Raw genomic sequence first — 23,351 nt, forward strand, 5'->3', positions numbered from 1 at the left:
CTGGAAATAAAGCATATTTGGCAACACTGTAATCAAAAATAACATTTTTTTTCTAGATTCCCTGACTCATTTTCTTCAAAATGCATTTCACCGATTGTTTGTAGACCATATGAGCGCAAAGATATGAATAAAAGTAAAAAATGGTTAGTTTTTTCTATGGAAAATTTTCCATGCACGATTATGACACGTCATACAAATTTTGTCGTCAATACACGCCTATGACACGTGTGAGTGCGACTTTTGTTTACATTCATAGTAAAAACTCGCAACATAGTCAACCGATCTTCGTAATATTTGAGAGATTAATGCAGAATAGATAGAAGCATCAATTGTCTTCTTTGGATTGTTTATACCATTTATAAGTTTCAAGATATTCAATCTCAAACTTTAAAAATCGTTTTTCTCGAAATGTGCTAAATGGCGCTTGTCATAAGATAGCACAACAGCGACGATGTGTGATGTGAAAAATGAGAACCAGGCAGCCATGCAGAGTGATAAAAAAGGGTGGGAGCATTATTCATTTTTAGTGTGTTGTTGAATGTGCGCTAAAAAGATGTGACGTCACAACCTGAAGAAATGATTTTCCTATGAGAAAAGGCTGCTTAATAGTGGCTTGTTTTCTCAATTAATGGGCAATAGAGGGCTGTGATGAATTGAGATACGTTCATAGTTGGTGTCGGTGTCGACTTCATAGTGCGGTGTGCGTGCAGGTGTACAAGGCTCCTTCGATGACTCCACCATTTTTGTAACGATTGCTGGCCTCAGTGGATGACGTCAAGATATTTTACTTCGTGAGCCGCTACCGTATAATGTCTAGGAGGAACAACGGCGATTAGGATGCGCGGATTTTCTTTTCTTTTTCGTTTACTTCTCTTCACTAAATAGGAAAAAAAGGGTTAGATAAGTTTATTGAATCTCTTCTGTAAGTAGGAGATAAGAACATAGAAAACTGGAAAATTGGTAAGTTCCCTATGAGCATGTTCTAATTTATGTATATATTTATATCATATCAATACACTAAGTAAGCTACATTAATTTTGCACTATATTTCCTACGAAATGTTGTTGAATGAACTTCTCATAATTAGCCTACCCTATTAACACAAACTCCTATTCCTGAAATATCTATGAAAGTAGTATGGATTCCCTGCACTTTCGCTAGTAGATATTGAACTAACATTCCTTCCCTTCCTCGGATTGTAAGGACGTGGCCAGGTGTACACTGTGATGCTTGTCCACTATGAAGAAAAAGCATTAATCCCAATTGGTTTTTTCCTTCCGATACGGTATGGTGGATATCTTGTTAAATATTAGCTAATCATTGTATAGCCACCCACGATTTTTGTAATCGTATATGCCATGCTATGCTACGAATTGAATTGGCGCATTTCATAATAAATGCTGAAAAACGTCGAAAAATATTTATTACCCAAGGAATATGTGGGCTAATTATTTATTTTAACTGAATTTGTCAACAAAACTGACTGAAAATTGTACTTTACACATTTCGTTGAGCTCGGCAATTTCTCGCACAGCCGAGTAATCAGTGAATTTTTATACTGATATCTCGGAAAAGTGTCATTTGTTTGCGGATTTTCAGCGAAATATTTCCCGAGTCTCAGCAAACAGTTGTAGGTTTTACTGAGATCTCAGCGAAAAATGAGCATACCGAGTGCTCGGCTGTTCAAATCATGGAAAAAATTAACAAAAAAAGCTAAGATTCGGTAGAAAAAAATAAGAGTGTAGTTTCAGGTTTTCAGACACGCCGAAAAAAAATCAGTAAGAATAATCAAATTTTGGTTTAAATGAACAATTTCCTGTTTGATATAGTGACAAACAAGATTCAGGTTTGATTTAATCATACTGTTGCTTGAAATTATCTACAAATTCATTTGTTTCAACAAATATTTTGTTTGAAACAACAAAATTATGATAAGTTTAACCTAACAAACAGGTTCGAAGAAACAAAAAAAAATCTTTAGTATTAACCAAAGGAGAGAACAACTAACATTTAGTTTTGTTTCAACAATGTTTCTATTTAAAATGCAAATAGAAGTATTTGTTGATCTAAACCAAATATTTGCTTTCGAGAAACTCCCATTTCAGTTTGAAACAGTCATTCGTCAAGTTTGAACTTCAACTAAACGTTTTGTTGTTTCAAAAAGGGTTGATTCTTCTGCGTGTATGTTTTATTTACAATAAGGTTTTTATACAAAATTGCTCCACCTTTTATTAAAGTGTCATTCATTCCATAAGAATTACATTGCGACGAATCGTGCGCTGAATAGCGCTACGAATCTTGCTGCGACGAAAAATAATTCTCGCGTCTCCTTTGGAAAAGCACGGACAATATCACTTTCTAGCACCGTATTATTTTCGGTAAATTTCTTAGTTACTTCGTGGACTATAATTTAATCAATAAATTGTATACTTAAGGAAAAACTTTGATTTTTGGAAATAAAAATGCAATAGGTGGCAATCTCCTACGTTATAATCAACTGGGCTAATATTTTGCACCTATTCCGAAAAAAAATTGGGAATCTTTTCTAAAAACCACTCAACCAATCACATTTTACTCAAAGATGAGTGGAATTTGTTAGCCTCGGTTAAAAGCCGGTGCTCTGAGCCCATTTGGTAAACCTATGAATTATTATTATAACGATGAATTTGAGAAACCACATAAAGAAATGAAGTACTTTTGGCTAGTTTGCTATGTGTCAATGCTTTAGTTTAGGTATAAATTCAAAAGCACTTCTAAAAGGGTACAAACACACTTGCTACTGTTACCTACAGATATGTAATATGTCTCAAAGGAATCTAATATATATGTCTCAAAGGATGGATTATTACTATAATATGACAAATTGGGGCATGTTTTTTTGTCCCGTATGTGTCAAGAGATTCATTAAAAAATAACACATTTTCATTCGTTTATTTTCAACTCAAATTGTAATGTTTGGTATCAATGGCTCCCATTGACGATAGAAAAGAGGTAAAGAGCCATTGGAAGTTTTTGAGTGCGTATTTCGACGCTTACTGAGAAAAAAATATTGAGCTTAGGGTACTCATCTTATCCCATCCTACCCTACAAGCAACAAAAGGAGCATTCAAGTTATGAAAGGTAAACACACCAAACTTGTATGTACTTTTGCCATTTTATTGCAGAGTTCCAAGCAAAAATTCAAGGTGTTACAAGATCTCAAACAAATGTTTTGCGCATTTTAAATTACTAAAAGTTACGCGTGTGCTTCTAAGAACCCAGGAAGTTATAAGCAGTCGTAAACAAGTAAACTTAGGGATTATTTTTCTGACATTAACCACCTCCATTGTTGTTGTTGGTCGTTTTAAACGATTATTCACGTTTGGTGATGAATCACTAAAATGGAATTACATTTATGGCAAAATCGGATCAAAATTATGCAATTATAAACGCTGAGCGCTAGGTTATAAGTAGATTCTGTTTATAATTTATTTACTTAGAGCTTACATGCTGATAAACTATTCATCACGTTTCTTATGTTCTAACGACTTCACACATTAACGTTTTCTATAGTCCAATAACTCCTTTGCATTGCGCACGCTCCTCATTACCGCACTGCACTCAACAAGGTTCACACGCAAACTACCAATTACATATGTTAATTCGTTTATCATTAATTTAGGTCAGCACATATCCAGTTGTTCCCCGTAACCGCGGGTGCGCTTCGTTTCAATGAGCTGCCACGCTTATCCAGCTTAATCTGTTCCCATGTCGTCCGACTGATGTAAGCCAACACCTTAGGTTTGGCGAAACCGTTGAAGTTAGTCGCCAGCGTTATCCCGTACGCTCCCATGTCGTCAAACACTAGGAAGTCACCTATTTGCAGCTCCTCCAGCATCATACCGGAGCAGATCAGATCCGTCGAGTCGCACGTTGGACCCCAAAGTGTTGATGGAAACCGTTCCGTTTGTGATCGAACAAGCTGTCGATTGCCGGGTATGACCAGTGGAGGACTATGGCGAGGATTTAACCAATCGAATGACCCGAAGAGGCCGTCGTTAAGATAGTACATGATGTCCAGGATGTCACCTTGAGGGTCACGCACGATTCGTTTGGATTGCACATTTGCGATCAATGTTACAGCGGATGCTACGTAGTATCGGCCGGGTTCAGCAATCACGCGAACATTGGATTTTAAAGGGAAAAACCGCTGAAGAGCCGAGTTTATAGTCTTCGCATAGGAATCGATTGGTTTGTCATGATCTCCAGGGAATCCTCCTCCGATATCTAACAGACGAAGATCGAATCCAATTGTGCGGGCAAATTCAAATAAACTGCGTGCACATTTTATTGCTCCGTAAAAACAGCTATGATCTTCACTTCCCGAGCCAATGTGAAAACTTATTCCAATGACATCTAAGCCCAAAGATTTAGCATACCGGAGCAATTGGGGTGCTTCATGTTCCGGATCACAACCGAACTTCTTTCCCAATGAGATCTGGGCTTTGGCAGAATCATAGCGAATTCGTAAAACTAATGACGCTTCTGCATGCAACTGCTTGATCTTATCCAACTCGATCTCTCCGTCGAATGTCATCAGATTAATACCGCAAGACTTGGCGTAAATAAGAGAATCCACTGATTTTGCTGTATGAGCAAATATAATCTTAGCGGGATTTGCACCTAGTTTCAGCATTTTCTCGATTTCCCGTTTGGAAGCACAATCGAATCCAGCTCCAAGACTGACCAGTGTACGAAGTATCGCCGAATCGTCATTACACTTTACGGCATAGAATGGTTCGACGCGAGACAACTGCTGACACCAGTTTCGATGTTTCACCACGACGTCATCCAAATCGAGAATATGTATTGGCTCATCCTGGGGCCCACGTGCCACCACCGAATCGATCACGTCCCTCACCGACGAACCGCTTTCGAGCAAATTATACCGAATCTTCCGCATTCCCGTAATCTATAACTGACGACCTGACCAAAACAACTAAGCCCTTGAATTTCGCAGGAGATCATTTTATAGTTTGTGAAAAATCTTCCGCAACGGGAGCAAAAATTCCACATCACTTATGAATGAACGCAACACGGCGTTCGGTGGAATGATCGTGCCTTGTTAACGGCTTTCGTATTATTCGGAAAATGCTCGCACCGATTGTTGACAGCTTATCCGCGGATAGCATCTACCAGTGCATCGTCGACGTCGGCCGAAGGGAAATCCCACGATACCGCACTAACTCTCCCTTTCGCGAAGCAAATCAGTGCCGAGCTGTCGGCACTTGATTAGAACGAATTAGAACGCTACCGCGAGGATAAGCGACGAACCATTTGATACAGTTAAGATGAAGGCTAATATGGTGATTTTAAAGTGATAGGCTTGATCTTGTATTATAGCAAGCTGATCAAAAGCATACAAACATTTTTTAGTTGAATTATAGCGTTATTAGTCGTCTTGACATTGCAATGACCATGCTGCAAAAGAAGGTTTGGAGGCAACGGAAATATTGCGTCAGAGTACCTCCAAATACCCTGGATAACTATGATCGCGCATGCATGATTAGCAAATATATCGTGCAATTATTAAGTAGTGATTTGTTCCGCGGTGATTTAATATCAATTGTGTTTATAAAGATGTGTTAATTGCCCGCTGCAGATTTAATAGATTAATATCTCAAAGCAGTATTGGAGCCATTATTACGAGGGGAAAATCTAGTGTGAATTCCTTTTTTCCAACCTATATGATGCAAAGTTGACAAGGTTAGGTACTTTTTGTGGTAGATCTTAACTGGGAAAAAAACTTCAATACATCTTCAACCCAACCGCCTACATGAGTTTCGGGTAATTCTACAGTCGTGATGTACGTTACTGAAAGTCTACGGTGGTGAATTCGCCTTTTCGCCTTTGTTCAAATTCCTCAGGGCGATTGCGCTGAGTAACGTGTTTGGGGGTATTTTCATGATCGGAAAAATGGGATTGACTTTCTAGGTTAGGTAACAATATGTTGATCGGAAAATTATTTTAAAATAAGAGAAAACAGTAATGATGGCAGATGAACATAATTCATTGATAATGTGTTGATATAAATTAGTATGCAACATTGTTGGCTGTTACATCAGTCAGTAGATAAATCACCTACCATTGGGCAGTCTCGATCAATCGATCAAAATCTAATCAATGTTTGTTTGTAGCATGTTTATCTGTATAACATTTGGGGCTCCTGTTGAGCTATGGGTATTGAAAGTATTTAAAAATTACAAAGAGGCAGCGGTAATGCTCCAAAATTCTGTTTCTCCACTGTTTTGCCCGTCTGTGTTGAACTGTATTGATTTTGTAGTGTACAGAGTGTAGTGACATGACGTCATATTATAATAGTCAACATAAGGCGCCTTATTCTCATAGTCACGTCACTTAGTGACTAGAACAAAATTTCCTTCTAGTCACTAGGTGACGTGACTGTGAGAATAGGGCCCAAGAATTTTATTTGTAACAAAATGATCGAAATGTGTACTAAATAGGGACGAGGAGTACTTTAGTAGGCATCAAATCAGCGAAAGTGTTCATTGTTTTCTTTTGTTAACTGCTACTGCTGCTTACTGATGACATTTCAAGCGATTTTGACGTTGTCAAACAGACCCCCGTCGATCGGCGGAAAAACGATGTTGCCTATTTGTCAAACTCTGTATTGGGGCATACGCTCTAATATTTACGAAATCTATACAAAAGTGACAGCTCAGAGCGAACCTAGAGAGACTCGATTCTAAAAACGAAATCAGCATAAGTAAGATGACCGAAGAAGGCTACGAGCTTTATTTTTATCATGGAGATTGCAAAATTTTAAAGGAAGATCAGATTGTGTTGATAGGTGAACGACGAGGTGGCTTGTTTTTGAAGTAGAATACTTCTTACGTTTCAATATAGGGGTCCCGTTTCAAAGTTTCTGCAGAGATATTTTCCCAGTTTTCAAATGCGAATAACTTCTGTTGTACTTATCGAAATGCAGCGAGCATTGCTAGGACCGCCTCTTTGCATCCAATGAACCGCGACACACATATAAAAGCAGCACATAAGAAAAATCAGTCTATTTTCAACCATCAAAGGCATCGGTCACAATACCCAGTGTGCTCCTGCTTCTGTCCGAGCCAGTGCAAAGCGAACGAAAATAGTTACTTGTGTGCATTGTCTGAACAACAAAGGATACCGTTTTATTCTTGTGTGATCGATCAAGATGACTAAGTCTCATCAACAAAACGTGATTATTCGGCCTAACACAGTGGCCATTGACTTCAGATCTTTTCGCATAAGACCAAGTATTCGTGATGTGGAACATCTGCTGAAGGTGAAAATGCAGCTTCGGTTTTCGGAAGTCACTTGCATACAGCTTGAGCACGTCAGGCATGCGGTGCTGATAACCTTCAACAAATTCGCCCAGGCGAAAAGATTCATTTCGCAGAACAACTTAAAACACGTGCTTATTTGTAACAACGCTGAAATCAAGATCCCTGTATACATGGATAATGGGAATATTGAAGTGAAATTACATGATTTATCTCCACTTACTTGTAAAGTGGCAATTAAACGATTAATGTCGCATTATGGAGCAGTGGAATCTATTACGGAGGACACATGGAGAAACTACTTCCCAGGTATTTCAAATGGCGTCTTTGTGGTGAGAATGCGGATAGACCAACCCATTCCCTCCTACCTTACCCTGCAGTAAAACACAGAAGGGGGTGATACCATGACACAGCGAACTCTTTGTACATATCAGGGACAAACTAATACGTGCCAATTCTGTGAACAAACGGCGCACTACGGACAACCCTGCCCAGAAACTGCTAAGGAAAGCTCAGTTGCAGAACAAAATGCCAACACCCAAGCCCCAATATCTTTACCTGAACCACAATCGGTTGCCAAATTTGTGGCTGCAGTTAAGGCAATAATGACAACTGCAAAAGTTTCAAACTTAACAACTAATACCACCAGTGAAGAAGCTACCACCAAGGATGGAGTGTTCACATTCGGGACCCGCAAGGGCAAGAATCCAGAAAGAAGATCTGATCGCGAGCATTACGGCAGAAATCAAGATGATGATACCAACGTAAGCAACAACGAGACAAACATAGGTAACCACGAAGTTGGTGAAAGAAGGCACATCTTCCCGACGCGAAAAAAGATCTTCGCTCGCAATAGCAAGTTGTGCGCACGGGATCTTACAGGCTCAAAATCAATTTTTATGGTTATTTTTATTTTTTACTTCTTGTAAATATATAAAAAAAAACCATGGCTCCTCTAAGCTAACGCATTGAGCTGTGTCAAATAAACGAATAAAAAAAAAATAAAAAAAAATCGTCAGGTTGCTTTCTGACCTCATAGTAGTTGCTACGTTCCGTCAGCTCGAAGCAATATATTCAATGACTACCGCCAGGCATCGTTTCAATGATGTACAGGCGCGCCAGTTTTATGCATACAATGATCACAGACCACAGAGCGCTCTTTAGTTCGAAACTAAATAAACGAATTTCAAGGCGATGGTGTGGTTGGGTGCGAAAGTCCGCACTCTCTTGCACTTTCAATTGTGTGTGGTGTTCTCAAATAAATTCACCACGGTGCGCGCTCCAGAGTGCACTGCGAAGGAGTGCGCTCTTTTATTAGTTTTCTTCTAGCAAACGGTAGTGTGGCTGCGATTGACGATTTGAAGGAGATTATGTTGGTTTGTTGAATACTGATATAAGTTTCTGTTGATGGTTTGGTACTGGAGGCAAACTGGGAAATGTGAAACGGGATTATCATTTAACTTATTTTGTTTGTGAATTTCATTGCTCTATAAGTGAAATGCTCCGTTAAAAGTAATATCCTGGTACTACTTTTGTTGTCGGTTATTATCATACGTGACGATTGCACGGAAATTGCGAAGAAACCTGGTTGGTTAAGGTTTGAATATATTATTTTTATAGGACATTCGCTTGAACTCTCTAATGTTGACCTTCCACGCGCAAATGCCCTTCTGCTAGCTTTTAACTGTGGAGTGTGTTTAACTTCCAGTGAGTCCAAATAGTATTTGTTATCCAATTTGGCCTTTATTTTATTTTATTTGTGCATGCCATGCTTTAAAGTGGTCTATTTCAAAAATAAAGCAGCTAGACGAATTCCTTTTGATCCCACTAAACGAATGTGTAATGAAATATTCAATAATGTGAGTAGTAACGGTAGTACTATCCACTTGAAAAATAATTACTCACTGGAAACTTGGGAACAAACATATATATATATATATATATATATATATATATATATATATATATATATATATATATATATATATATATATATATATATATATATATATATATATATATATATATATATATATATATATATATATATATATATATATATATATATATATATATATATATATATATATATATATATATATATATATATATATATATATATATATATATATATATATATATATATATATATATATATATATATATATATATATATATATATATATATATATATATATATATAAATAACAGAAATACTTGGTAACTGAATTTAATGCAATCATGCAAAAGATAGTGAAAATTGCAGCATTCGAATTACCAGCCTAAGTGTATTCTACTTCACTTCGGTTATGTCTCTGACATTACCTATCCATATTTTTTTCTGAAAGAGCCGAAATCAAACACATTAGAGAAATTTCAAGGTGTGAATTGATAGCAGGAGCTTAATGATAGGATTTTTTGGTAATCAGATATTGTTGAATATTGATTGATAAAGTAGAATTTTCTAGTATTAGTAAGTGTACACTAAAGAGGAGTGTTGCACTGTATTGATTTTGTAGTGTACACTGTATACACTTTGTTATTAGTTTATCGTTAGTGTGGCGAAGAGTGAATAAATTTCAGTGTAAATTAAATAAGGGACGATCCATAAATGACGTAGCATTTTTTGAGTGATTTTTAACATCCCTCTCCCCCATCGTAGCATTTCGTCACAAACCTCTAAATACCCCCCCCCCCTGGTAATTACGTAGCTTGTCGGTAATTCTTTCCTCCCCCCCCCCTTGTCACCGTAAAATTAAAAAAAAATGAAAAACGATGTTAGTTATTCCCCTTTAAAAAGCTACGTGGTATGACATGACCCCTACCCCCTGTCGTCACACATCATCACAAAATACAAAACTCCCCTTCCCCCATATAATGCTACGTCATTTATGGATGATCCCTAATACGCGGTAATAAACGTGTTCTCGAATCGTCTTCGTGTTCTACTTTTCCTTCGATATCACGCGATTTCCGACAGTCCTGGTGTTACCCATTAGTCGGGATGTCCGCTGCATAACCTGTTTGCCGTTTCCAACAGTCTGAATGTTGTTGGCTCGAATCAAAACTCGTCGAGTGTTAACAAAGTTCATTAGGCAATCCATGAGGCGTTTGTTTGACAATTCAGCAGTGGATTTTGTCAACAAGTTTGTTTTTCTCTACTGCTGCGAATAGCACAATCCGCCCGACAAACATCTTTCGTTAGTCTTATTCGTTTGATATTGGATCGAATCAATGATTTTGGCAAACTTCGTGCCTACCCGAGTGTCGTCAGATGAAATAAACAAGCTAAAAATAATCAGCAGATCAGAAACGTCTCATGGATTGCCTAATTTTGTAGTGTAAAACTGGCGCCCAGGTGGCGTAATGGGGAAATGGAGTGTTGCCAGATAATTGGTATTTCCCAGATTAGGTTTTGGGAAACTTCCGGTAACCATGCTATACCCTTCAGGGATATCTGTTCAAAGATATGCAGTACGATGCGGTTTACCCGCATAACCGAGCATCCGTCGGACGAGGTAGCCGCCGATTCGTCGTCAGCATCAGGGCATAAAATTCTCATATTGAGCACTTCCCACCAACCAACCAGCGTAAAAAGCGATGTGGCTACAGCCACGTTGGGAGGTGGATTCAAAACAAAATTGGCAACACTAGCGAAATGTAAACAAGAATGAACACTCCGGATAAACTTATTGTTAATTGATATTTCGACAAGTTTTGATTCGAGCCAAACGAAGGAAACCCTTTCCTACCGTTATATTCCAGTCAAAAAGGGTAAGTTGCTGGCTAACTGGGGGCTATTTGTCAACTCGGATGCGCCAATTGCCCTTCAATTTGCCAGCAAATTGCTGGCAATTAGGGGGCTATTTCAAATGCAACATTTGGGCGATTTGCCGCCGTCATTTTTTTGCCGCCAGCCCGCCCTTTAATCGCCCCCAAATCGCCCACGGAACACGTTATTATTATCTACTCACATATACTTACCAGTATAATAGGTAGTCACCACCAAACTATAGGAAGAATCAATGGTGAAGTTGGTATTGCACACCAAAACTTATCACAATCGGCCCTATTCTGCGCGGCGTGTGACGTGAGACGACTAATCTCACCTCACTTTACGTGACTTTTCTCACACTATTCTGAAAGTCGACTCGGGTGAGGCGAGATTCCCCATTGCGGTTAAATGGGCGTCTCACGTCACCCGAAGTGACTCTTCATCAGAATTGGGTGTTAGGTGAGATTAGTCGTCTCACGTCACACGCCGCGCAGAATAGGGCCGAATCTGACGTTCATGAAGACATTAGGTCAGAGATCTTGTTCTACTATACTTACACACGATTCTACAATTTCCCACATTCGTTGGCTAAATGAAGTGCACTAGACAAACAAAATACAAGCGATAACACGCCAATTGTTTAAAAACAATTTTAAGCATAAGCCAAACATGAACCACCATAGACTTTTCTACGGCTCATGTACGTACACGTCACATGACACAAATACTACTTCACTAGCTGGTGGAAAATAGTAAACAAAGACGGCAAAAGTAAATGGGATTGTTTTCAACCAGTAAGCTGCCCTGGTGTTCGTAAGACTGGCCGACAAGAACTCAATGTTAGAAAAACGCGAAAAACAACCAAATCCAGTTCAGCCGCCAGAAAAATTTGTCTAGGTATTGAAATTGCCTTTAAATTGCATTCGCAAATTGCATTTGTTCCTTGGGGCGATTAGCACAGGCGAGTTGAGTCAAACGTCAAACATTTTAAATCGCCTGACCACGTTCGTTCGCATTTTTGACAGGGTAGCATACAGTCGCCTAAACGTAGACATTATGATTTGAAAAGAAAACCCCTAGATTGCTGCAGCTATAAATGGTTGCGTTCTACGTTTCGCATTCTATTACTACCTCTCTTTTGGGTTGTCATATTCTACTGAAGTCTAAATACCTATGTAAATAAAAAACAACTGTTTTGCGCTTCAGAAGTCTCGAATTTATATTTTTATCTTTAGTTCAAATCTTTTTATCGCATCGAAATGAATATTTTGGGACAAGCTGTACGTAGTGCCATACGGATCCGACCGGCAATAGGCGTTTCCATTCGATCCTGTTCAGCAGCAGTAGTGCTAAATCCAGTAGCAGCAGTAGCCGCAACAAATTTTTCGCGTTATTCAACCAACTCGGCAAGGCCATCACCGCCCGGGTCAAGCGATGGGGGTGCAACGGGCACCAAAAAACCCAAGACGTCACCAAAAATCACACTGGTCGGTACGGATGATTCCGTGACTATCGTGAGCATGGACGAGGCACAAAAAATCTCCAAACGACGTGACCTCAAGCTGGTGAGAATAATCGACGTCGAGGTTAAAACTCAGCGACCGGTTTATAGGTAGGATTTTTCGTTTTTCGTCAGGATAAAATAATTGATCTTTAATGTTTTTAGACTAATGACTAGTGCGGAGTACCTCACAGAAGATTTAAAACGTCGACAGGAGAAAAAGTTAAATAGAGAACAAATGACCATCAAAGGCGACAAGCTGCTCTCAATCAGCGCACGAATAACGAGCCATGATTTGGAATCAAAAATTCACAATGTTCTGAAGTGGTTGCGTAAAAGCTATGAAGTTCGAGTCGTGATCGCTGGAGATGGCGACAAGTCTAAACAGGAAGCGGTTGCTGCTCGTTTTCAGGAAGCGACTAAGGATGTTGGAAAGATCCTTCAGCATCGCTTCAAGGAAAACAATTTGAGATTTAACATTATGCCAGTTACAAGTACCAGTGGCAACGTTGAAAACAGCTCGGAGGTTCCCAGTAAATCAGTGAAAAAAGATTTACTCGACGGAAAGCAAAACGGAGGCGTTTCGGACAAACAACCGGTTAGGGCGATTCACAATTTTGCACGAATGCAGGCGTGACAATCAAATCCCGAGCACGAGAAGCTACAGTCGGGTGATCGTCAGAAAGTAGTGAAAACTTTGAAACCGATTGCCTTCATTGGTTTGTTCCTAATGGCCAAGTATGCGTTTTGGTCATACGTGCTGCGAGATAGGTCAACCGAGAGATGACTATTTTTTTACCTCAAATATTTTTAATGCTTCTTTTGATGATAGTATAGTTGGGTCGTTTAAAAGTATGTTGTGCATTTAAATGGAAATGTTAGGTTGAGCGTTTCGTCATATCCTATTGAAAATAGTTTAACCTTACGGTAATGATGCATAGAGAGCCAATAAATGATACGTGTATTAGAACATGGACTTGTGGTTTTAACGGCGTTCAGCGATATGTTAGTTTAATTTGTTTTGGTTACTCTGAAAACAAATCCACTTTATTAAATCCTTTTCATTGAATTATCCAAAAATTTTATATATTTTACTATAAAGTTTTATTAATCACATTTATATGTTCGATGGTATGGAACACACCAATTTTTTGTACCATAGTACACATCTGTTTCCGTGGTGTAGTGGTTATCACATCCGCCTAACACGCGGAAGGCCCCCGGTTCGATCCCGGGCGGAAACAAGAATCTTTTTTGTTGTGTGTGTGTTGTGTACGTCTTTTAATGTTAATGCGATTGATTCATTAGAAAAAAAGCTTATGGTACAGATAGATGAGAGTGCGATGACCTAACTCCCGCCTGCATTATGTAGCCTATTTATTTATAAACTGAAATATTTTTTATTGGCCGTTTTTTGCTGATTTTCCGAGTTAAGAGGTTGTCTTTTGTCTGGATCTCGCCAGATTTCGAAAGCCGTTCGTTTTTTTAAGTAGATTTTCAATTTCAAAACTTTAGTGTATTTTAAATTAACATCATAATTCCTCCAGTACATCATAAAAATACCCTTTTATTTAATTTTTCCGCACTCCTTTAACATCATTGACCTTCATAAGACAATTCGAGCAGTTTTGATTTTGTATCTGATGGCTGCATACTTGCTGTTTGTAATTAAAGCGTTCATTACGATAAAGCCTGAATGCATACAAATCTTCTTTCTTCTATTAAATTCTATACGAAAAGCACTTCGTACACTGTACATTACACTGGTTTCACCCATTACCTACCATCTCTTTCTTAAAATAACATGATATCAGCTATTTGATCCTTCTGTGCAATAATGCAAATTGAGTGGAATGAAAAATTGCAGTTGGTGGGAAAATTGCACTCTAAAATCATAAATTTACTCGGGCGTATATAATAAGTCGATTCGCCATGTTGACATAGTCCGTTCTATGTTGAATATACTAGACGGCACGACACAAAAAAACCGACACCAAACAGCACTGCAGTATTTAAATACTATTCAATGGGGAAGTTTCCTTTCTCCGGTTTCCTAATTAAATCTCTGAAGAATCACTTCTGGCCGGTTATCACCATTCTTCATGGCAACGATGACACTCAAAGCGAAAGTTTTGCTTGGACAGTGGGAATAGTAGTGAGGGGGAGGGGTCAGCGAGTAATGCGAGAGCCGCAAGAAGCCCGAGGAACTTTAAAAAGATTAATTACAACTTTATCAAACGAGAACAAGAATCGGTGGAAATTAAAACTTTGCCGCACTTTTGTTTCGTCCAGTTTGGATATTTTTCTGTTCAAGTAGTTTTCAAATTCTTTGCATCGTTCACAGGAGGCTAAGAATTTTTATTCAGCATTTAATGAAATGATTTTTATAACCATTTAATCTAACTTGCAGTTTTTAAATGACAGCACAGTAATAGCGTAGGCGCACCTTTATCGATTCCATTTGTAGCGCGTTCGCGGAAAAGTATACAACTCAGGTTTTTACGTGTGACTTTTCAGCTTATTTGTTTCTGTTCAAAAATGAAATTAGATTTCTGACTAATTAAGGGGTTATATACAAAGTTGCACACCAATTTTTTTTCTCCGAATGTCAGCAAAAGTTTACTGAATTTTCATCAGCTGAAAGTTTCAGCAATACAAGATGCCGAAAAATCAATTTGAATTGACCCTGTTGGACAGATTCGCTTTGCTGTAAATTCAGTTTTCCAAATTGTCAAATTGACAGCGCAATTGCAGAATTCTCAGTATTCCGGACTGGATTACTGTAAATCCGGTATTTTCGCTGTCAATTTGACAATTTGAATTACTGAATTTGCAGCAAAGCGAACCTGTCAAACAAGTTCAATTCAAATTGCCGATTTTTCGGCATCTTGTATTGCTGAAACTTTCAGCTGATGAAAATTCAGCAAAATTTTGCTGAAATCGACTACCAAATTTTGGTGTGTGAGGACGAAAAAGTAAACTGAGCTCATGTTTTTTTTTAAAGGATTGTATGCAAATTTTGCTTGAAAAACCGAGACATGCGGATTGACCTGCTAGATTCCGCCAGAACGTATCGAACTTTGGTTTTAAAAAGATTTAGGCCTACTTGGAGATTTTTGTCACGTACGATATGTGCCGACGGAATGTAGCAGTGAAATCCCTAATAGTTGAGGTAATATTAGTTATCTTTAGGGACCGTCCATAAATGACGTAGCATTTTTTGAGCGATTTTTAACACCCCCCTCCCCCATCGTAGCATTTCGTCACAAACCTCTAAGTACCCCCCTGGTAATTAGGTAGCTTGACGGTAACTCTCTCCCCCCCTTGTCGCGGCAAAAATAAAAAAAAAAAAATAAAAACGATGTTAGTTTTTCCCCTTTAAAAAAGCTACGTAGCATGCACATGACCCCCTACCCCCTGTCATCAAACATCATCACAAAATACAAAACTCCCCCTGCCCCATATAATGCTACGTCATTTATGGATGATCCCTTATATTCATTTTCATCTGTAAGATGTTTTTTTTTAAAATTTCATGCAAACTTTGGTTTTAAACAGTGAAGTCCCGTTCCAACTTTTTTCAAAAACTTCTTCACATCGATTTAGTTGAAACCCTAAACTCTTGCTATCATTTGGATTTGTTCTGTTTCGAAGCCTAGTTCGTTAGAACAATTCAACTGTCAAAAGTTTTTTCAACTCCAAAGGAAGACTTTTTTTACAACAAGAATGCCCAAAAAAATTGCGCTTTTTTACAACTTCTTTTCTAATTTTTCTTTTTCGAAGCTTACATTGTTGCTTTGACATCAGATCTCCACGGTTCATGCATTTTGAAACCATATGGCATTACAATAAAATTTTTGATCTCCGAGATTTTTTCAAAAGTCCTTGGAACAAATTTTTTAAATTTGTTTTTAGCGGTTTTCATTTGCTTTGACACTAGATGTTGATGTTTCATGCTATTTTTAGACATATTTCGACGAAGAAAATATCGATTTTAAACATTTCATGTACTCTTTTGGATTTTTCGGATTTATGAACAATCAATATTCGAACACTGCACTTCCTTAATGATGACCGATTGAGCTAAAAATTGTATAGATTGCTTTTTCGGTGCAATAAGAATTTTATGTAGTACTTTAAGATGACCGTTTTGCATGCCTCATATAAAGAAAGGCTATGCAATCACTCCAAAAATCGAAATTCCACCGAGGACCAGAGGGCCACTCGATTCAGTTCGCCGGGATCGCCAAATGTCTGTGTGTGTAGGTATAACTGTGTCAAATGATATCACTCAATTTTTTCAGAGATGGCTGAGCCGATTTGCCTAAACTTAGTTTCAAATGATCAGTATAACGCTTCCATAACACGCTATTGAATTTTTAATTGATAGGACTTCCGGTTCCAGAGTTATGGGCTGAGTAGTGCGGTTACGCAGCAAATTCCCATGTAAACTGGTAACCCTATGATGTCCCAATGATGTTATACCTATTCAAATAATTTCTACATCACTTGGATTTGAGGGTCTAGATCACTAAAAACCAATCAAAGTAGCTTTGACCACATTGGATTTCTATGACGGTTCTTGATGCCCCCGGGGAACTCGTCTAGTTCCTAAGCTAATGTCACACAACAAAATTCAGTTCAAATGAAAGGTATAATACTCCCATTGACTGCTATTGAATTTCATTTCGTTCTGAATTTTGGTTCCTGAGTTACAGGTTGGTTATTGCGGTCACCTAGGAATTTCTCATAAAAACCGGTACAATCGTAATACCTCATAGGTTAAAAATCTATTGAAATGCACATCAAATTACTTCGATTTGCAGGCCTAGATCACTGATGGCGATTAATAGAATACATTGTCCACTATCGATAATTCCGGAAGTCCCGGGTTCCTTTCATATTCCAGAACTTAAGCCGCTTCGGTGATGGCTGAACCAATTTTGACTAATCTAGTCTCAAATGGAAGGTATAATATGCAGTTGGGTGTTGGATCCCCCATCTACCCCTTCCCCTTCTTCCTCAAAACCACACACCCCTCTCTCACCCCCCCCCCCCCCTCCTCCCTCTCAGACCAATCTCACACCCGCATTTCCTTCATCCACCGCGTATACCAAAATAAGTTTTAGGTGGTTCCCGGCGCATCCTCCCCTTCCCACTAATTATACCACCTCCCTTCCCCACCACCCCGCATTTAAAAACATGTTAACATGAACACAACATTGAACTCACGCTGATTACGCTAATAAAATATTATATTTTTGCTTGTTTCAAGTGTGTCAGCGTCGACATGTTGCTTATCAGGTTCTTGATAGTCGTGCACTTATATACAGAGCAGTAGCGTGCGGTTGGTCAGGTTGGCCCCCGCCAAGGGTGCCAACCTTAGGGGGCGCTACAATCTTGATCTGCTTTATAAAATAAGTGAGATTAAGTCATAAAATATGTTAAGATAGGAGTATCATTCCCAGGTACACACAAAATTATTGTTTGAAAGTTTAACTGAAAAAGAAAGCTAAAGCAGGCAGCATAAAGGCGCATAACTGAGAGTCTACCAAAGGAGCCAAAAGGCTACCCTACGCTCCTGTTTGTTCAGAATAAACAACGAACACGACAAAGACTTCAAATTTCAACAAAAATAGTGAAAATTATTGCAAATTTTTTTCGCTCGTTTTCTCAGTTTCATAGGAACAAGGGGAACGGAAATTTCGTCATTGACAGTAAAGCCGGCCGCCTTTATACAGCTGTTGCAAAGATCGTAGAGAAAGCTAGATCAATTATCATCGAGAAGAGAATCCCATGCCGTACCATGAAAACTGAAGTCTCCTCGATGCCGGGAGGAGTTCCGCAATATCAAAGTTGCCGGTTTCCAACCGTGGTCCAACCAATCCTGCACTGATTTGAATTTCTGATTGAAAAGCCACACGAGATTTTGGAAACACTTTGTTTCTTCTGAATTGTCTAAGACCAGGTGCTGTAGCAGAGCTTATACTTGCTGGTATATTTAGCGCCCTTTCAAGAGATTCAATTTATTTTCAATTTATTCTTCCAAAGATCCATTTGCTTGTTAATAGTGTAATACTGCATGCGCGACGCGCGGCACAAATAACTGACCATGCAGACGATTCTTGTCGAAGAAGATGTAAAGCAGTCTCGGGATACCCGACACTAGTTTGAAGAGACACCCCATTTTGTCCTGTCCAGTGCGATTATCACTCAAAATCTTCGCTCACTGGAGCAAAAGGGAATTGAAGGAGACAATTCCGTGTTTCAGTAGATCCACGCATGCCAAGTTCGAATCGATAACTACACCATCGATCTCAACTTTATGAGCGGGCATATAAACGGGCATATAAACGCGTTATAGTTCTTCATGAAAATCTTGTTGCCAGTAACGTCATTTGTCTGCTTTAGATAACACATCAGATCGGATACGGATCAGCCAGTTCAATGTGTTTGATTTTAAATGGAAGCTCGGAATCTTTGGCGACGATTCTTGTTCGACATCCATTTTAGGATCATTTGGGTCAATTCAGGAGAGTTTTTTTTATGCACGGACCTAAAGCCAGACGCTAAGTGAAAACTGAAGAATAGGAAGGAAGGGACAGAGGGGATATAATTTGAAAGACAAATCTGAATTTGATAGTAAAGGAATAAAGTGGTCATCTAGTTTCACACGATATATGGCTGGATGCAAGATATTTAATTAAAAACGGGAGCGAAGAATTTGTGAACAACTTAATCAGCAATAGATCATAAAAGCATCTTTGTTTCATTTGCTTGTGCAAAAAGATGGGTGGGTGCTACCTGGAATATAACCGGAATGGCGTGACTACGCTTGGACTGGTAAGTCAAATCTAATGATGTGCACAGTACTCAATAATCCACCTATCAATTCAAAGTTCCTAAAAATGTCTCCTCAGTATACTTGATATGCGATAGAGTGCCAATATTTATGGTCTTCTTGAAATTTCAAATCGTACGCGTATTAGTATCTGGAGTAATGTTGAAAAAATGTCTGTGGTGCAAGGAACATTCTTGAATTGAGATGAGATTTGAGTTTGAAAGTGCAGTATTTATTTTTTCGTATGTCAAATGTTTTAAAAATCAATGAAATGGTGAAACCTGGTGTAAATACGAAAAAAATTTTTTTTTTGATTTTTATTGAAGATCTCAGTTTGAAAATTAAAAGTACCAGAGAGGTAACTTCGTCAAAACAATTTCTTGTTAGGTGAAGATACAAGATCCGTTGTTTAATGCAATTCCAAGACGTTTGGCATAGCAAATAAATTAAAAGCAGCCTTGACAAACCCCAGTATCAACTCAAATCCAAAATTTTACAAGCTCCATAAAAGCTATCTAAAAAATTTTTGACGGTTCATTACATCCTAAGCATAAAAATTCGAATTCATTTTTTTGAATATTCTAAGGTCCTTTTTTCACGCGTGAATTTTTTTGCGTTTTGGCCGTTTTGCACAATCCCTTAATCGTGTCAAATTGAGCTGAACTTTTTCAATGATACTTTCTTCAAGGTGCTAATGTTATTGAGAAGCGTCTGGCTATTAAATTCGATGATCACCTGTTTTTTATACATGCCATTGGCACCCTAATATACAGTCTTCTAAATAGATGCTCCTTTCGTCGTATGAATCTTCCTGATTCTAAATCCTCTGAAAGAGACTCGCTTACCCAATATTGATTGATTTCAAATCCTTCTGTTAGCGAAGTGGAATGTTTATTGAAAAACAAAATGAGGCTTTTCGAGGCCACACTGTGTCTACTTTCAACACATCAGAAATGTGGTACTGCTCACGTTCAATATTTAAAAAATGATACTTTTGTAAACCCCGTAGTTTATATATAAAGATCTTTTTTTGTTAAATATAAATATGTTGAAATCTTAACCAAGATATATTTTGAAAGGTTGAATTTTATTGGAACCCTATTATACTACATAATCAAATGAAACAGACGAACGAACCCTCAGCAAATGCTCTTGGTATTGGTGTAGTATATATCATGTGTACTTCTAGTATATAAGATATTAGTTTTAGAACTAAAGGTTGTCCAAGAAATTATTGCAGAAATCGTAGCCAAGAAATTGGCGACGTTTTTGGAGATCATCTTTATGGCTCCCTGCCCAGATTCATAATCTTGGTTACGACATAAATCTGTCTTCGTTTGCCGCAAATGCCGATTGCTTGCCAGACCTAAAAAATCCTGGTCAGTTTCGATTTTTTGTTTGTATTTTTCGACGATATTAAATTTATCTGTGGCTGTAAATATCAGGCACTCTCGAAACAGTGGTATTCACTGCCCTGAGTCGTTTCTGAGTATACGATGGGATAATTTATAGAAAGAAATTTTATCAAATTTACCAAGAAATTTCACCGAATCTACAGAATATGAACATTACACGTTAAACCGCACTTCAACAAAAGTTGGTTAATAATGGTGCAATTTTTTCGTGAAAACCCAAAAAATGTGATGATGGCATGGACCAACAAAAATCAGAATCGAAAATTATCAATTGATGCCGTATTTTATACGCATTTTATGTGTCTTAAAGTGTTATACTTCAGCGATAGACTTCTCAACTATTAATTTTTTCGCCTATCTATCAGTTTGGATTGACATCTATTGACATAGTATGTATTTTATTTATTTATTTAATTGGTCTTCGGTATATACTGTACAGATTACTCTTAATACTATTGTTAATGTCAATATTAACCCTCCGGCACCTGCGCGAATGGCCTTCCGAGTGAGAAGCCGCACCGCACAGAGGAGTAACTAGAACAAATTCTTGGCCAATAATAAAAAAAAAATTTCAACTAATGTTAGATACGCCAAAATGCTGTAGGGCCAAATACTATGTTTGGCAAAATGTATATCTATGAATATGTGCACAGTTTTCCCTTTTCTTCTCCCTTTTCCACTGACCAACTGTTCATGCATCGGGAAAAACAAATGTATTCACTATACCACGAGGAGGAGCAAACAAATTATTCCTAGAAAGAATGTCGGGATAGTTAATATTTTTCGATAACATATCCTAGATGAACATTCTTTGCAAGAAAGTGCGGCGAGACTCTAACGTTGACAAATTTAGTTGACAAATCTAGCAACATGCATCTATTATTATACGGCGGAAGTTCCAAGGCAGCTTTCTGAGAGTAAATCGTACAAAGGTTCTCTGAACACGCTCCAACCGACTACTTTGGACGGCATTGTATGGCGCCCGTACTTGTACACCACGCTCTAAGGTGCTCCGGACCAGTGCGCGGTATATTGATTGCAGCGCGTAGAGATCCACAAAATCAACTATGTTCCGTTTCAGAAGCCCAGTGTTGCAAAAGCCTTCGCCGTTCTTGTCACTTGTCTGGATCTAAACACCAAGTCTGGGCTGGTTCGAATCCAGATGCTGGTCCGGATCCGGGAAGATCGAGTTTAGGAGCTGGTCCGGATCCGAGAACTGGTCCGGGTCGGGAACTGTACCGGATAATTTTTATTTCACTATCCAACCTACCCAGTAAAAAAAATCCGTAATTCCGGCTGGTTTCTGCCGATATTGGGGCAGATTCCAGCCTGAATTTGGACAGAAACCTGCCAGTAATGCGGTTGGTTTGACCCGATACTAACACTATCATAGAAATCAACCGAATTATCCTACATAGGAACAGAGCCGAGGTTGACAAATACACAAAAAGCGTTTGGTTGTGAGATACACATACATGATTAGCAACCGAAATTTGTCATTCCACCGTTTATTACCTTTGCGGGAATATGAGTTTAATACCGCAATGCGCAATTGCGTGGTCTGTTACCGAAAAGATAATAGAATCATACCCAAAAGTAATAGAAACATACCGGTCGGATTTTGGGTGAGACTAGTTTTGCAGACTTGATGTGGGTGCAGAGATCGTTGATGAATAAGAGAAAGATAAGTGGCTCTAGGTGACTTCCTTGACGTACCCCAGTTGGCGTTTCGAATTGAATGTGAACGTGTGGTACCGTTTCTAACGAAAGCAGATCGCTCGGAGAGGTAGGAATGCCATCTGGTTACCCATCCAGGAAAACAACTAATAAAAATTATTTTATGAAATTGGGCCCACCTTTTATTCAACCATATATCTTTTTGCTGGGTTAACTGTCAAAATGCTAACCCATGTGGCTAAATCTATTGTCAACTAAGAGCGATAGTGTCAGACAAGGACGTGTTTAGATTTTAGTAGAAAACTAATTAAATATCGTTCATACAAATACAAATTGTAACATTTAGAATGTTAACCTCAATTAACGTACTTAATAAAGGAAGAATGTTATTCTTCATTTAATGACCCAATCTCTTAAGCAAAGATTTTTGATTTACTCAAAAACAAAAAAAAATCGATTACGTCGAAACGACCTGAAGTTCAATTTATCGAGAAATGTTCAGCGGATGCTATGCAGAACTTGCCGAATTCTAGCATTCCATAATGTAGAACCGACTAAAACAGGGTATCCGAACAATTTCATAAAATTTCCGTTGACGTTTCAATCCTTCCAGCTACTTCAAACATCCCTGGTGGCTGCTTTCGCGGCGAATGCCCCAAAGCCAAGCATTTGCGGTAGCGATACATGCTAGAAAGGTGAAACCAAAAAAAAAAAAAAAATAATAAATACGACGCGGTGCACACAAAGGCTATTTTTCTGACCCACCCTGCCGACATTTTGTGCCGAGGCGCTACCAGCGGAATGCAACACTTTCTACTAG

General features: G+C 38.4%; 2 protein-coding genes and 1 non-coding gene across 3 annotated transcripts; 2 read left to right on the plus strand and 1 right to left on the minus strand.

The window, feature by feature from the left end:
• Window positions 1-3,033: 3,033 nt before the first annotated feature.
• On the minus strand, window positions 3,034-4,964 carry LOC131690250 (ornithine decarboxylase 1-like). Its single transcript, XM_058975848.1, has one exon. The coding sequence runs from the start codon at window positions 4,940-4,942 to the stop codon at window positions 3,653-3,655; it is 1,290 nt and encodes a 429-aa protein (XP_058831831.1). The 5' UTR covers window positions 4,943-4,964; the 3' UTR covers window positions 3,034-3,652.
• A 7,300-nt stretch (window positions 4,965-12,264) lies between these two features.
• LOC131692692 (translation initiation factor IF-3, mitochondrial) lies at window positions 12,265-13,567 on the plus strand. The gene is made up of 2 exons (XM_058979875.1): window positions 12,265-12,709; window positions 12,764-13,567. The coding sequence occupies exons 1-2, from the start codon at window positions 12,357-12,359 to the stop codon at window positions 13,233-13,235; spliced, it is 825 nt and encodes a 274-aa protein (XP_058835858.1). The 5' UTR covers window positions 12,265-12,356; the 3' UTR covers window positions 13,236-13,567.
• Window positions 13,568-13,769: 202 nt separating this feature from the next.
• On the plus strand, window positions 13,770-13,842 carry Trnav-aac (transfer RNA valine (anticodon AAC)). The gene has a single exon. It is a non-coding gene; the product is annotated as a tRNA-Val (tRNA).
• The last annotated feature ends 9,509 nt before the right edge of the window (window positions 13,843-23,351 follow it).

Source organism: Topomyia yanbarensis, chromosome 3, assembly GCF_030247195.1.
Source record: "Topomyia yanbarensis strain Yona2022 chromosome 3, ASM3024719v1, whole genome shotgun sequence".
NCBI classification, from domain to species: domain Eukaryota; kingdom Metazoa; phylum Arthropoda; class Insecta; order Diptera; family Culicidae; genus Topomyia; species Topomyia yanbarensis.

Coding starts and splice junctions, on each gene's coding strand:
- LOC131692692 (XM_058979875.1), top strand. CDS start 12,357: ATGAATATTTTGGGACAAGCTGTACGTAGTGCCATACGGATCCGACCG. Junction 12,710..12,763: donor ACTCAGCGACCGGTTTATAG/GTAGGATTTTTC, acceptor TAATGTTTTTAG/ACTAATGACTAGTGCGGAGT.
- LOC131690250 (XM_058975848.1), bottom strand. CDS start 4,942: ATGCGGAAGATTCGGTATAATTTGCTCGAAAGCGGTTCGTCGGTGAGG.